Below are 14,211 nucleotides of genomic sequence, written 5' to 3' on the forward strand. Positions count from 1 at the left end.
CACACGGCGACCTGGCCACACGCTGGGTGGAGATGATGGCTCCACTGGGGGAGGGTGGGGGCAGCACAGTCCAGTCCCCATCAAGGCAGAGGGGGCAGGCAGGAGGGCAGGGGGATGGGCTCAGCAGAGGGCGCTGTGGTGCAGGGAGCGGGGCGGGATGAAGTGCAGGGAGAGGATCGGGGAGGCCCAGCCCGCACTCACCCGGCCACGGCAGGTCACCTCCTCGCCCTGCATGAGACATGTGCCGGCGGCGATGTAACCCTTCAGCCCCGACACCGTCTCCTCGCTCTTCAGCGACACCGTCTTCATGCAAGTCACGTGCTCCCATTCCTCCAGCTCGATCCTGGCCAGGCGGGAGAGACAGGCACAGGTCAGGGCAGCAGGGAGCCCCACACCAGAGCAGCCGGGGCCAGGACAGGAACTGGCCCTTCTGGCCCAGGGCCCACGGCGCCAGGCTCCTCCTCCCAGACACAAGCACTCATAGGCCAGCGTCCTGCCCCAAACGTCTCCCTCTGCTGTGGGGGGCAGGGGGAGGCCAGCACCTGCTTCTCGCCCTCTGCCCTCCTGGCGCAGGGCTGGGCCCTCACCCATGCAGCACTCCCAGGGCCGGGCCCTCGTCCCTCCGCCTGGCAGAGCCCTGGGAGAGGAGTGCCAGGGCCCAGCCCCGCCCAGCCACCTGCCCTGCTCGCGGGCCCTTACCGGGTGTTGGGGATGGTCTCCCAGCTCACCGGCGAGATCAGCTGGATGGAAAAGGCCTCCTGTTGCGGGTGGATGTAGCGCTCGTCTGGGGGAGAGACCCACACAGCTCCAGTCCCCAGCCGGCCCCCCAGGACAGGCGAGGGGCTGGCGCAGACACAGAGCCCCCCGCCAGCGTCACACACCGACCCAGCCCAGGAAGGTTTGATGGCACCCCCCATCCCACAGCTCTGCCCCGGGGACCCTCCAGGACTCTGTGGGCTGGGGGGACCTTCACAGCCACCGGGGCTCTTGCTCCCAGGGAGCCAGGCCATGGGGCCCGCACAGGAGAGGGAGTGCCGGGCCGAGCCTGGCCCACAGGAACCGCTGCCAGCACTGCACACCCAGTGCCTGTGCGCTCCCCACACATCCCTCCCCGAGTGGAGCAGGTCTCTACTCACCCCGCTCGATGCTCTCAAACTCCTTCTCCTCTCCCGTCATACGGGGGATGCGGGTGCAGGGGTTGACGACACTGGTGGCCACGGCGTAGACCTGCCAGAGAGACGCAGCCGTTCACAGGCCGCCAGGACGCAGCACAAAGACCGGGGGGCCCCTCCACCACCTCCCTGACTGCTGCAATCCGCCAGCCATGCAGTGTGGACACAGGAGAGAGCAGCTGCTCCCTCAGCTGGCATCGTGCGGGCTGCCAGCATGGGGCACGGAGCAGAGCCAGGCAGGAAGGGCAGGACAGGTCTGAAGCGCCCCCTTTGGGGGCTGTGCCCTGCAAGATGCCCCTTGGCCAGGATGAGGGTGGAGCAGCACTGCTGCAGAGTGGTGGGGCCTGGGCCGGCAGAGCTGAGCTATCGGGGGACATTGTGCCCCAGAAGGGGACTCCCCGCAGCACAGCCCGTTCCCACACGGCAGGGCTGCCCCCAGTAGCACCCTGGTACCTTGGACTCCACGTGATAAGCCACGTAGTGCGTGGTGCAGCGCAGCGGGATCTTCCTCACAGGCCACGGAGCATCGTAGGACAGGTACGCGGGCAGGACGCTGATCCGCAGCTCCCCCTGCGAGCAGAGCCCACCGTCAGCCCCTCCCTTCAGTTCAGCCCCCGCCTTTCCCCACGCCCCAGAGAGAAGAGCTGCTGCCCAGAAGGACATGCCCTGATGGAGCAGTGCATGCTGGGACCTGTAGACCCTCTGCGCCCCACCTCCACAGGGCCCAGGCAGCGTCTGTCTGCCCCTTGTGGGGCCCTGGGCTCTGCCCCCAAGCCAGCCACGCCCCACATACCTGCCGGTTGAAATAGAGAAAGCCCTTGGGGCAGTTGACGTTGTGGAAGGGAGCGAAGGACTCGATCAAGCCGTCAATCGTCATGGGATGCAGGCGCAGGGCCCCTCGGGCCGTCACCAGCAGCCAGTGCGGGGAGGGCCCGCAGATGAACACCTGGGAGCAGAGCCAGCGCCGGGATCAGAGTGGGGAGCCCAGGGCCCGCTGCCAGGGCGCTTCGGACCAGGGGCTCCCTCACGGCCTCTCCACGGGCTCTTTCCTGGCCAGCTGCAACGCAGGGCTGACTCACCAACCCACAGACCCTGGCCATGCCCAGGAGGTCTCCCCTCCAAGTGCCGGCCGAGCCAGCCCCCGCTTAGCTTCTGGGCTCTCACAGGATGGCAGCCTGCAGCAGGAGGTCGGGAAATCCTGCGGTGTCACCTCCCGAGTGCAGCAGCCAAAGCGCCATGACGTGCCCAACCCCCCACCGGCACCCAGAGGGGTCTAACTGCCCCAGGGACCTGCCCGAATGGGGCTGCCCCACCGGCTCTCTCCCGCTGTCACCCAGCCCCCATGGTACCAGCAGCTGAGCCTGGGGCCAATCTGAACAGTGAGGGACTGAGCCAGGCCTGCCCCCGCGGCTCACCCCCGAGTAGCCATAGATGTCCTCGAAGAAGCGGAAGCGGGCGACCCGCCCCCGCGCGCCCCCCGACTCCTCGCCCCCTGCGCTCTCTGATTTCTTTTTGGACAGCTTCAGCTTCTTCTCCCGGAAGTTGATGTTGTGGGGGACCTGACAGGGAGGAGAGATGGTCACAGATGAGGGAGGGCCCGCAAGCACCAATGGGACCGGAGCCCTGCAGCTGAGCTGGGAGGGGCGAGCACGACAGCTATGGGGTCCCCACCTTTCCATGCTCACAGGCACGTCACCTGTGGAGGGCGCTGCAGACCTCCCCCACAATTCTCCCTGGCCCCGCCCAGCGCTGGCCCCCGGGGAAGCAGCTGGGGATAGCCATTCAGTGGCTTTGCACCTGGGACGCTAACACTTTAGACCAGGCCACTCGCCCCAGACAAGCCCCCCCAGAAAGGAACAAGCTGCTTGGGAGTTTTACCTCCCACTGGGTCAAGATGGTGCATTGCATGCTGGGAGCTGAAGTCATATGGACGGGACCTCGAGAGGTCGTCTAGTCCAGTCCCCTGCACTCCTGGCAGGACTGAGTATTATCTAGCCCATCCCTGACAGGGGTTTGTCCAACCTGCTCTTAAAAGTCTCCAGTGATGGAGATTCCACAGCCTCCCTAGGCAATTGATTCTAGTGCTTAACCACCCTGACAGTTGGGAAGTTTTTCCTAACGTCCAACCCAATCCTCCCTTGCTGCAATTTAAGCCCATTGCTTCTGGCCCTGTCCTCAGAGGTTAAGAACAATTTTTCTCCCTCCTCCTTGTAACAACCTTTTATGTACTTGAAAACTGTTATCATGTCCCCTCTCAGTCTTCTCTTCTCCAGACTAAACAAACCCAGTTTTTTCAATTGTCCCACATAGCTCATGTTTTCTAGACCTCTAATAATTTTTGTTGCTCTTCTCTGGACTTTCTCCAATTTGTCCACATCTTTCCTGAAATGTGGCACCCAGAACTGGACACAATACTCCAGTTGAGGCCTAATCAGCGCGGAGCAGAGAAGAAGAATGACTTCTCGTGCCTTGCTTACAACACTCCTGCTAATACAGCCCAGAATGATGTTCGCTTTTTTTGCTATAGTGTTACACTGTTGACTCATATTTAGCTTGTGATCCACTATGACCCCAGATCCCTTTCCGCAGTACTCCATCCTAGGCAGTCATTTCCCATTCTGTATGTGTGCAACTGATTGTTCCTTCCTAAGTGGAGCACTTTGTATTTGTCCTTAGGTTGAAATTCAATATTTACTTAAGACCATTTCTCCCGTTTGTCCAGATCATTTTGAATTTTAATCCTATCCTCCAAAGCACTTGCAACCCCTCCCAGCTTGGTATTGTCCGCAAACTTTATAAGTGTACTATCTGTGTCATTAGCTAAATCACTGATGAAGATATTGAACAGAACCGGACCCAGAACCGATCCCTGTGGGACCCCACTCGTTATACCCTTCCAGCATGACTGTGAACCACTGATGATTACTCTCTGGGAACGGTTTTCCAACCAGTTTTGCATCCACCTTATAGCAGCTCCATCTAGGTTGCATTTCCCTAGTTTGTGTATGAGAAGCTCATGCAAGACGGTATCAAAAGCCTCACTAAAGTCAAGATACACCACATCTACCGCTTCCCCCTATCCACAAGGCTTGTTACCCTGTCACAGAAAGCTATCAGGTTGGTTTGACACGTTGTTCTTGACAAATCCATGCTGACTGTTACTTATCACCTTCTTAGCTTCTAGGCGTTCGCAAATTGATGGCTTAATTATGTGCTCCATTATCTTTCCGGGTACAGAAGTTGAGCAGACTGGGCTGTAATTCCCCATGGGGGACACACTCCCATTGGCGTGGAGGGCGACTAGGAAGCAGAACTTTGGGGGGCACTTTGGGCTCCCCACTCCGTATCAGCTGGGCCTGACGGCAGGGGGACACATGGGCGGCCTCAAACACTCCCCCGTTACCTTCTTAAACCGGACTTTCAGGTTACTCTGGCCCAGCTGGGAGTCGTGGCTGAAAGCCTCGTAAATCAGCAGCTCCTGGTCCACGTGAACCTGCCGACGGGATGAGAAGAGCTGAGACTCCTGCCCCTCCCGTGCCCACCTGGAGCCCACCCCTCCCCCCATACCCACAGGTCACACTCAGCCCCAGCTCAGGGCAGCGGAGCCGGGGAAGTGGCAGGAGGCTTGTGAGGCCGTGCTGTGAAAGGAAACCTACCCAGCGATCGCAGGGTTGGAGTAACTCCAGTGGGTCCGACCCCCCAGGGCAGGGCAGGCCGGTCCCCCTCAGACAGACACCCCAGGGACAGGCAGGCCAGTCCCCCTCAGACAGACACCCCAGGGACGGGCAGGCCAGTCCCCCTCAGACAGACACCCCAGGGACGGGCAGGCCAGTCCCCCTCAGACAGACACCCCAGGGACGGGCAGGCCAGTCCCCCTCAGACAGACACCCCAGGGACGGGCTCCCACCACTGCCCTGGGCAGTCAACTCCCAACCAGCGCTCCCTTGTGCAGCGAACGTTATCTTAATATTCAGCCTACGTTGCCCTTTGCTCCATCCCCTGCTCGTCGCCCCCCCCCCCCCACACGCTGGCCAGCCAGAGCACTACAGCCCCCATCCCCACTGTGCCCCCCCAGCACACTCACGCTGGCCGCCTCTCCCAGCTTGGTATCGCCCACACACTTTGTAAGTGTACTATCTGTGCCATTGTCTAAATCGTTGGTGAAGATATTGAACAGAACCGGACCCAGAACTGATCCCTGCGGGACCCCACTCGTTATGTCCTGCCAGCATGACTGTGAGCCACTGATAGCTACTCTCTGGGAACGGTTTTCCAACCAGTTATGCACCCCCCCGCCGCAGTAAGCAGCCATCTGCGCCCCTCGCTGCGCCCCCTCGCTGCGCCCCTGCCTGGTACGTGCACACAGCGCCAGGGAAGCCTGCCCGGGCAGCGGCACTGCTCCAAGTGCAGCAGTGAGCGCCCATGACCCAGCTCACCAGCAGGTACGGCCGGCTCTGCCGATTGCCCAGTGCCACCAGCAGGACCTCCTTCACCAGGGGCATCTCCCCCTGCCGCGTCACCTCCTCCTTCTTGGCATCGCCCTGGGCCGCGGGCTGCCCGAACGAGCTGTCCACCAGCACCCGCTGGCCCATGGGGAAGTTCTTCACCAGGAAGACCAGGCGCCAGTCAGGCAGCTGATAGATCTGCAGGGAGAGAGACAGCAACTGACCTAGGCAGGGGTCCATGGAGGCTCCTCATAGGAATCCCCACATGAGGTCAGAGCAGGGTCTGTCTAGCCCACTCCCAGCTGTCCTGAGGAGCTGCAGGGACCATCCCCAGATAACAGCCCCTGGAGAAATGTCTCCCAAGCCCCCTCCCTCGGCCTGGCTCAGACCCTGGAGTAGGATGGCTGGTGCTGTTAGTCTCATGAGCCATGGGAACGTCACGGCCTTTCTACGCTCTTGGATTCAGTCTTGTGGCCAGGAATTCCACAGGTTAATCACACATGGGGTCAACATGATTTCCTTGTCTCAGTTTAACTGCTCCCCTTTAGGACCCCTGCACACTGGGCCAAGAGAGTGATTTCATGCAAGGGGGAGGAGTCCTAGAAACCCCCTAGAACAGGCCCAGCAGCAGCAGGGGGTCACGGCTCAGTGGGAATGCTGTAGCCAGCTGACTCTTCGGGGGAGTCAGAGCAGAGCTGAGATCTGGCTGGGACTCACCTCCCAACTCTGGGGTAACCACTAACTAGGGCCTCGGTTTCACACCTCACCCACCAGCAGCACAGCACAACACAGCACAGCACCTTCTGGGGGTCCCCTGGGCTCAGCGCCCCCACAGACTCACTAATGCCACAGCGCCCCCTAGTACTGCACTGGGGCATTAGTCAGCCCTGACTCTGGGGGGAGGGCACCTCGTACTAAGCCCCCCACCCCACTCCCTGCAGGCCGTTTTGAACCTGGAGGTCTCCCATCCAAGCCTCGACCAGACTGAACCTTGCTTAGCTTACAAGCTCCAAGGGGCTCAGCACTAGGTGGGCAGGGGCTGCTCTCCAAGCAGTGCCAGATCAGGCTCCTTCGGGAGGGGCTGGCCCAGGCCTTACCTCCATGGCTCCGTTCTCCCGCACCAGCACACACCAGTGCGTGGGCTCTACTTTGGACTGGTGGGGGTCCCTGTCAGCCAGCGGGAGGCTGCTGCGGCGCGGCTCCTCCTTGGTGGGGCTGAAGAGCAAGCTGGAGTCCCCGTAGAGCATCTCCTCCTCGTCGTCCACCGTGTTACTGCGCCGGGCGGCCGGGAAGCAGGGAGAGGCTGTTACGGGGGGTCCAGGCGCCCCGTCACGGAGCTCCTCCCCGCCCTGTGCACCCTCTCTCGGCCAGGAGTGGCAGGCGCAGAACATAGGCATCGCTGCCGATGGCTCACATGGCACAGAAGCAGCGATCTGGAGGGATGGGGGCTGCCCCCAGCTGTGCCCTGTCACAAAGATCACCCACCCTCATTCCCTATGCTGCTCATGCAGACACGGCTCCTGTCCCCCTGCCATGGGCTGCTGGGCACAGCTCGACTGCCGCTCCTGGCCGCTGGGCCAGGACAAGCAGCGCTAAAGCCACCCTGCCACGTGCGCCTCTCCCCACCGATCTGCCCGTCCCTAATGGCCAGGGAAAGGCCCCAGCCTCTCTCGTACCTGATGTCCTGGATGACGGTCTCCACCTCCGAGTGGCTCCTGAGGGAGAGCTCGTCCCTGGAGCTGGTCGTCCTGCTCTCCGTGGTGAACATGCCTCTGACGTCGCGGTACACGCACAGCGCGATCACCTTGGATTGCTGCAAGGGAGAGGCTGCAGGTACCACCTCGCACAGCGAGGAGACGCCCAGGCTGTCCCCAGCCCCTGAGCCCCGTGGGCATGTGACAGCACACGCCCCTGCATTCACACCCTGCACGCTACTGTAACCATCTCTGTACAAGGTACGCCTGGTGAGGGACCACTGAAAACTCATCACGTGCTGGTCAGTATCCGCCTGGTAAAATGTGTGTGGCAACATTGTGTGACCTGATAATCACACCAGACAGGGGTATCTTAACACGTGTGCCAAACCCCACGGCCCTGCCCAGGCAGAAGTTGGCAAACAGGCCTGTCCTACACCAAGGAATGGGTGCCCTGCTTAATTTGCATTGGAGCGTAAACAGAGTCATCAAGCAGGGAGGGAAGACAAAATAAGTTCAAATAGGTGAGGAAAAGCAGCAGGGAACATCCTTCCACACAGACTCTGTGTCTCCTGGTGCCCCCCTGGAATTGCTTTTCAAGAGGGGGCCTGAAACTATAGAACTGAGGGACAAACACCCCAAGTCCCCCCCACCTCGCCCTGCCCATCGCATTTACCGCTCCCGAAGAGACAAGGGAAGCAGGCGTTGGACTCTGGGGGAGGGGGTTGGTCAGTCATCTGCTGGAGCATGTGGTGAGAAACTCTGCTCGAATCTAATCTAGTTTGTTAAGTTAGTTATTAGATGATGTCTGGTCTTTATTTTCTTGTGACCATTTCTGACTTTTAGGCCTCATTACTTGGACTCACAATCTCTCTCTGTGTCGTTAATAAACTTGTTTTACTGTTTTATTTAATCCCGTGTGTTTAAACCGAAGCGTCGGAATAACTATTTGAGATAAACTGGCATATTCGGCCCTTAAAGGAAAGCATTTGTCCTGCCCAGGAGCGGGCTGGGCAGTACAGGACGTACATTTCTGGGAGAAGATCTCGGACTGGGGGTGTGTTGGGGTCACCCTGCAGCGTAACCCAGGCTGGCGACCCAGGTGTGGCTGGCAGGCTGCAGTCCCACACACACATTCAGGGGGTGGCTCACATGCTGACAGGCTGGCTGTGGGCATTGTGAAGCAGCCAAGGCTGCAGGGCAGGGCTGACACAGCTCCCCATTGGTCTGGACTGTACCCTGGTACGTCGCACATGCCCACCCCAACCGACAGCACCTGGGTGTGTCCCTCCAGCCCCACCCCGATGGACAGCCCCCGTGTCTCACACACACACACACACACCAGGACGGGGGCATGCAGCCTGTCCCCCACAGCAGCACTGCCTGCTCAGACTCACGTGGTGCAGCTGGGGCTTCTGCAGGGTGAGCCGGTGCGTCCTGCCCCCGTACGTGTCGCTCTTCAGCACGAACATGGTCACCTGGCCCTCGGCGCTCATGATCACCACGTAGGGGTCGGCCACGGCGCAGTGCACGATGGGGGAGCCCAGGTCCACAGGGATGAAGTGCAGCTGATTCACTAGAAGACAGAGCCACCCAGCTGAGCCACGGCCATGCCCAGGGCCACAAGGCTCAGCCCCAGCCCAACCCAGCACCCCCCTTCAAATCGGAGCAACGGGTTCCCCCAGCCCTGCATCCCCCCATGGGGAATAGACTGAGGAGGCCCCGCTTCCAGATCAGAATGGGGGGCCATGGAGGACCCCGGCATGCACCAGTCCCGCCAGCACCGGACACTGCAGATGGCCCCAGCGACCCGGTCCCAGCGCGGTGACCGGGGCAGGCAGGCAGGCCTGAGGGGTTGGCAGGAAGAGACGTGGCAGCTCTGCCCACCCGCGGTGCCCACCTCCTTCCAGCAGCCGGATGCCCAGGGGCGACACCTGCACGATGTAGCGGTTCTCTCCGATGTTGCCAGCGAACACGGTGGGCCCCTGCGTGGCAAACCCGCTCGTGTCCAGCTCCATGATCTCCTGACCCGTCTGCAGGATCTGCGGGGCACACGACCAGAGGACAGTCAGAGCGGAGCCCCTACACTAACCCGCCTGCCTGTCGCCTCAGCAGGCAGACGAGGAGCCAACCCTGCCCCTTTACAAATGGGACAGGTACCGGATCGCTCACCCCCCAATGCAGCCACCTCTGAGGTGGAGCATGCCAGCTGATTAACAGCGCCCAGCAACACCAGGGAAGGCAGGAGAGGAAGCTCCCTGTGTCCCGATGAACCCGGGGGGAAATCAGGGAGCTGGAACAGAACGATCCGAGCTGGATGGGAGGTTCACGCCCCACATGCTGGGAAAAGGGCCAGGGCCTATGTTCTCTCTCACCCGAATACGGCCCCTGGGTCACCCGCAGCACCCGGGTTCCCTGCGCCTGGCCCGTGAGGTCTGAGGAGCGAGGCAGTTTGCTGCTGGGGCGCCCCAGAGACCAAACCGACTGCATGCGCACTCCGGTGCCGCGGTCCCTTGGGGACAGGTGCCTGGGCTGGGCCCCCGGCACCGCGTCACACTGCCAGGGCCCTTACCATGGTGGAGTCCTCGCGGCTCAGGATCAGGAAGCCGTGTCTCTTGCCATCGTCCTCAGGTTCGGGGGGGCTGGGCTCCTTCTCTGCACTCTCCCCTTTGGCACTCTCGTCCTGCAGGAGAAGAGAATGAAGCCGGGCCCCGGGAGCGCACGGCACCCCCCGCCCCTAGGAGCCGAGCCCAGCCAGGGGCCTTTACCCCAGCGATGGGACGGGGCGCTCCTCCAAGAGGGAGCTCCTGACTCGCCAGGCCAGACACAGCTAAGGAGCATACTGGGATCAGCCCGCGGGAACTGGGGCTCGGCGGAAGCCAGCGGAGCTGCCAGGAGCTCTAGGGGCAGGGGGCTGATGGGCCAACCCAGAGCCTCCCCCTCCACACCGCGGGCAGCCACCCACTGACCTCTTCCTTCTTCTGGGGCGAGATCACGGTCCACATGTCGTAGCAGCCGGGCAGCTCAAAGGTCGTCACCACTTGGGGACGGATGCTTTTCTGTTGGGAAGAGGCGGAGGCTAGAACTGCAGCTTCCCAGTCCCCCCAGCCCTGGCGGGAGACGCACTGAGACGACCCCCATTGCTCCCGAACACTGGCGCGGAGCCCAAACTCTGCCCAGCCGAGAGCCGCCGCTCGCCATGTGCACAGCCCAGGGAGCCGCCTGCAGGGACCACGCAGCCCTGCATGCCCAGCAGCTGCAGCATTGCACGCGGCCACGTGGCTGCGCCTTTAGACTGGAGAGAAGGGGCCACGCGCCAGCCAGCCCTGCCGTGACAAGCTCCAGACGCCCCCTTCCACCTAGCCAGCACGTGGGGTAGCAGAGCTCACTCCCCTGGCCCTGCCTGCTCCTCCCCACCCCCTCCCTCAGGCAGGGCCCGTCCCTGCCCCGCTGGGGGCTCCCCCTGCAGGGATCCCCTCCCATAGATCTGCAGGGGGAGCCCCCAGCGGGGCAGGGACGGGCCCTGCCTGAATGCGTGGGAGGGGAGGAGCAGGCAGGGGATGCGTGAAGCCCAGAGCCCGGATGTGGGGCCTTAGCACGGTGACAGCCCTCCCCACGCCACACTCAGACCAGCCAGGGCTCACACGACACCCTCACCCCTGGGCACAGACTCTGCCTCCCCTGCCTGTGCCAGGCTCACTCCGGGGCACAGATATCACCCCCCTGCTGGCACCAGGCTCCCCCGGCACCGATGCCCACCCCTCCCCCCCGCTGGCGCCAGGCTCCCCCCCAGCACAGATGCTGGCCCCTTCCCCTGCTAGCACCAGGCTCCCCCCAGCACAGATGCTCCCCCCACCGCACCCCCCCGCCGGCGCTGTGCTCACCTGCAGGACAGAAAGGGCCCCGTTCTTCCCGAAGCCTGAACAAACCACAATCTCCAGGTCTGGCTCCGGGCTGTTCTGAAACTGCAGCCATGGAGAGAAGCAGCGGATGTCAGGAGCCGCCCTCCCTAGGGACGGAAACCCCCAGTCCCCACCCCCAGGACTGGCTGCCACAAGGGGGAAGTGCCCTGTGCTGGAGGGCTGGCACCGAGCCCTGGGGCTGCTGCTCCTGTGTGCTGACGGCTCCACACACCCCAGCCCCCCATATCCACCCCCCCCTTTGCCCCACTGGTCCTCACTGCCCCACCTCTCCTCACGGCCCCCACTGCCTTGGCTCCGCGGAGCACTGCGGGAGCCCTACTCCAGCCCCTGCACCCATCCTATCAGCATCCCGCCTGCCCGCCCATCTGCCCTGCAGCGACAGGCACTCGGGTGGGCAGTGGGCTGGTAACGGCCATTGCAGGCGACTTGGCCTTGCAGGGGGTCAGACAGGACAGGAGGGATCAGCTGGACTTGCCTTCCCAAAGCAGCCCAAGCACTGGCTGTTCTCGGGGGCAGAGGGAGAAGAATGGGGCTCGGAAGGCCTGGGAGGCCTTGGAAAGCGTTGTCGGCTCAGGGCAAATGCCACCCTGGCTCAAGCTGCACAGAGCACAGCCCTCCCGGAGCAGGCCGCAGCCCAGGGAGACTCCAGATCCCAGCATGCACTACAGCCAGGCCCCCTGGAGCACGGCCTGCTGGGACCCGTAGTCCCAGGGGCGCGCTGACGGCGGCACGTGGACATGAGGGGGGCAGAGCGCCGTTGGCTCTGGCGCAGTACGCACCTCCTCGGACAGGAAGGCGGGCTCCCCCATGGCTGCATTGGCACAGGGCCCGATGTTGAGGATGCTGTCGCACACCTGCAAGATATAAGAGGGGGTCAGCGCCCTGCGCATAGACCAGGCCGGGAGAGTTCGGGGGGGGTCAAGGGACTGGAAATGGGAAACGGGGCTTTCAGCCTCGGGACAGCAGCTCCAGCCCAGCCCCAGGCCCGGGGGCCTGGAGAACGGGACACAGGGCCCGGCCCGGGGGCCTGGAGAACGGGACACAGGGCCCGGCCTGGAGAATGGGACACAGGGCGTGCCCCCCTAGGGCTCCAGCTCCAGCCTGGCCCCAGCCACCACGGAGCTGGTGGGGATCAGCCCGGTTCCTATGTGACAAGGGTCAACAACACCAAGTCACTGGCCCCGGCTCCCCTGGGGGCCATCTGCAGGGAGGGGCCATGAGGGAGCGCCCCCTCCCGCAGGGGGTCAGCGTGGGAGGGGAAACAGCCCCTGCATTGCCTGGCCGGGGCCCTGGGCGTGTCAGGCCGCTGGGGAAGTGCGGGGGACTCACCCCCTGGGCTGACACCGATGAGCACGCGGAGTAGCCTAGGGACAGCTCGGCTCAGGGGCAGAGCTCAGTCCCTTGGGGCAGCAGGGGTCTGGGTCCCACCTAGCTGCCTCCAGCCCCCCCAGGCCGCTGGGCAGGGAGTCACAGCTGCCCCCCCCCCCCAGCCAGAACAGCAGGTCCGGGGTGTTCAGGCAGCTCCAGGCAGAGCGCGTACCTCGAAGGAGTAGGTGGCCAGCTGGGTCCCGGACTGGGCCTCGCTGCCGTACACCTCGATCTCATCCACCTCGTCCTGTGGGGCCGACTTCCCCCCTGCAACACAACAGCGAGCCGGAGCCTGGGACGGAGCCGGGGCAGCGCTGTGCCCCCCGTACTCCTGCCCCGAGCCACGCCAGCCTCCTGCGCCCCACTATGTGCCCCAGCTCCCCCGCCCTGAGCCATACCAGCTGTGACATTATGAGTGTGATATAATATGTCATTGAAAGGTGACAGGGCCAGAAAGAGTTAATTAACTCACAGACTGACCTGACCCAGGGCCGAACTTTAGAGACTGGTTAGGAAGATCTGTAAATGAACAGAGCTTTGAAATGCAGCCTGTATTGTTAGAGATAGAAGGGGAGGTGTTTGCTGAGGTCTTGTGATGTAAGCAAACAAGTCTTGTCTATTGCTATAGCTTTAATTCAAAGATCAAAAAAAGGAATATTAACATGTAGGAAGACACTTGAGGGAAATACTATTATTGTCTCTATGTCTCTTTGAAGGTTGTGGTACCTGTATCTGAACTGTGTAATGGATAAATTACCCTGTGCTAATTGCCAGGATGTTTGGGAGAAGGAGAGTTGAGCCTATTGTTTTCTCAGGCAGAAAGGTTGCTGGAAATGTATAAAAACCCTGGGACACGATCCTACTTCATCTCAGATCTGCTTTGGGTTTCAAGAGGGGGAAACCTTAAGCCACAAGGATTGAGCTCCCCAGTCATTGACTGGAGCCACCCTGAGCATGGACATTGGACTATAACCTCTGGACTATTTCTAAAAGGACTTTTGGCAACTACAAGCTCATCTCTGCTATGTACCTGAACCTCAAGAATTGAATTTGAGTCTGTCTGTATATTGATCTTTTAACCAACACTCTCTCTCTTTTCTTTTTTAATAAATTTTAGTTTAGTTCATAAGAATTGGCTATAAGCGTGTATTGTGGGTAAGATCTAAGTTATAATTGAACCTGGGTATGTGGCTGATCCTTTGGGATCGGAAGAACCTTTTCTTTTACATGATGAGATCAGATTTTCAGTAATCATCATCATATCTGACGTGTGTGTCTGGACAGAGGCCTGAGGCTGGGCACTTTAAGGGAACTGTGTTATTTGGACTTCTGAGTAACCAGTGAGGTACTATAGAAGCTGTTTTGTGCTGGCTTGGTAAATCTAAGGATCGGAATATCCACCAGCGTTTGCGATTTGTCTGCCCCGTTTTGTTTGCAGTTCACCCTAATTGAGTGACCTCAGCTGGCTCCCACAGACAGCACCATCACACCAGCCTCGTGTGTCCCCCGCATAGCCCGTACCCCCAGCTCCCCTGCCCTGAGCCTAGGGCTGGGCAGCCGCTGCCAGGCACCCCTGGCCAATCCTGGGACGCAGAAACTGGCTCGGTCA

General features: G+C 61.4%; 1 protein-coding gene across 1 annotated transcript in view; it reads right to left on the reverse strand.

Annotated features, from left to right (window-relative positions):
- CPSF1 (cleavage and polyadenylation specific factor 1) overlaps positions 1 to 14,211 on the reverse strand; it is a 33,539-nt gene that overhangs the window by 5,090 nt on the left and 14,238 nt on the right. Inside the window, exons 13-29 of the mRNA XM_065398115.1 lie at positions 12,775 to 12,869; positions 12,014 to 12,088; positions 11,196 to 11,276; positions 10,281 to 10,370; positions 9,884 to 9,994; positions 9,212 to 9,353; positions 8,709 to 8,887; positions 7,294 to 7,430; positions 6,715 to 6,889; positions 5,609 to 5,815; positions 4,576 to 4,665; positions 2,588 to 2,731; positions 1,966 to 2,118; positions 1,626 to 1,742; positions 1,137 to 1,227; positions 700 to 784; positions 202 to 343 (exon numbers count right to left, since the gene is read on the reverse strand). Coding sequence (XP_065254187.1) covers positions 202 to 343; positions 700 to 784; positions 1,137 to 1,227; positions 1,626 to 1,742; positions 1,966 to 2,118; positions 2,588 to 2,731; positions 4,576 to 4,665; positions 5,609 to 5,815; positions 6,715 to 6,889; positions 7,294 to 7,430; positions 8,709 to 8,887; positions 9,212 to 9,353; positions 9,884 to 9,994; positions 10,281 to 10,370; positions 11,196 to 11,276; positions 12,014 to 12,088; positions 12,775 to 12,869 — 2,114 coding nt within the window. The remainder of the gene's footprint in view (positions 1 to 201; positions 344 to 699; positions 785 to 1,136; positions 1,228 to 1,625; positions 1,743 to 1,965; positions 2,119 to 2,587; positions 2,732 to 4,575; positions 4,666 to 5,608; positions 5,816 to 6,714; positions 6,890 to 7,293; positions 7,431 to 8,708; positions 8,888 to 9,211; positions 9,354 to 9,883; positions 9,995 to 10,280; positions 10,371 to 11,195; positions 11,277 to 12,013; positions 12,089 to 12,774; positions 12,870 to 14,211) is intronic.

Source organism: Emys orbicularis, chromosome 2 (genome assembly GCF_028017835.1).
Source record: "Emys orbicularis isolate rEmyOrb1 chromosome 2, rEmyOrb1.hap1, whole genome shotgun sequence".
NCBI lineage: Eukaryota > Metazoa > Chordata > Testudines > Emydidae > Emys > Emys orbicularis.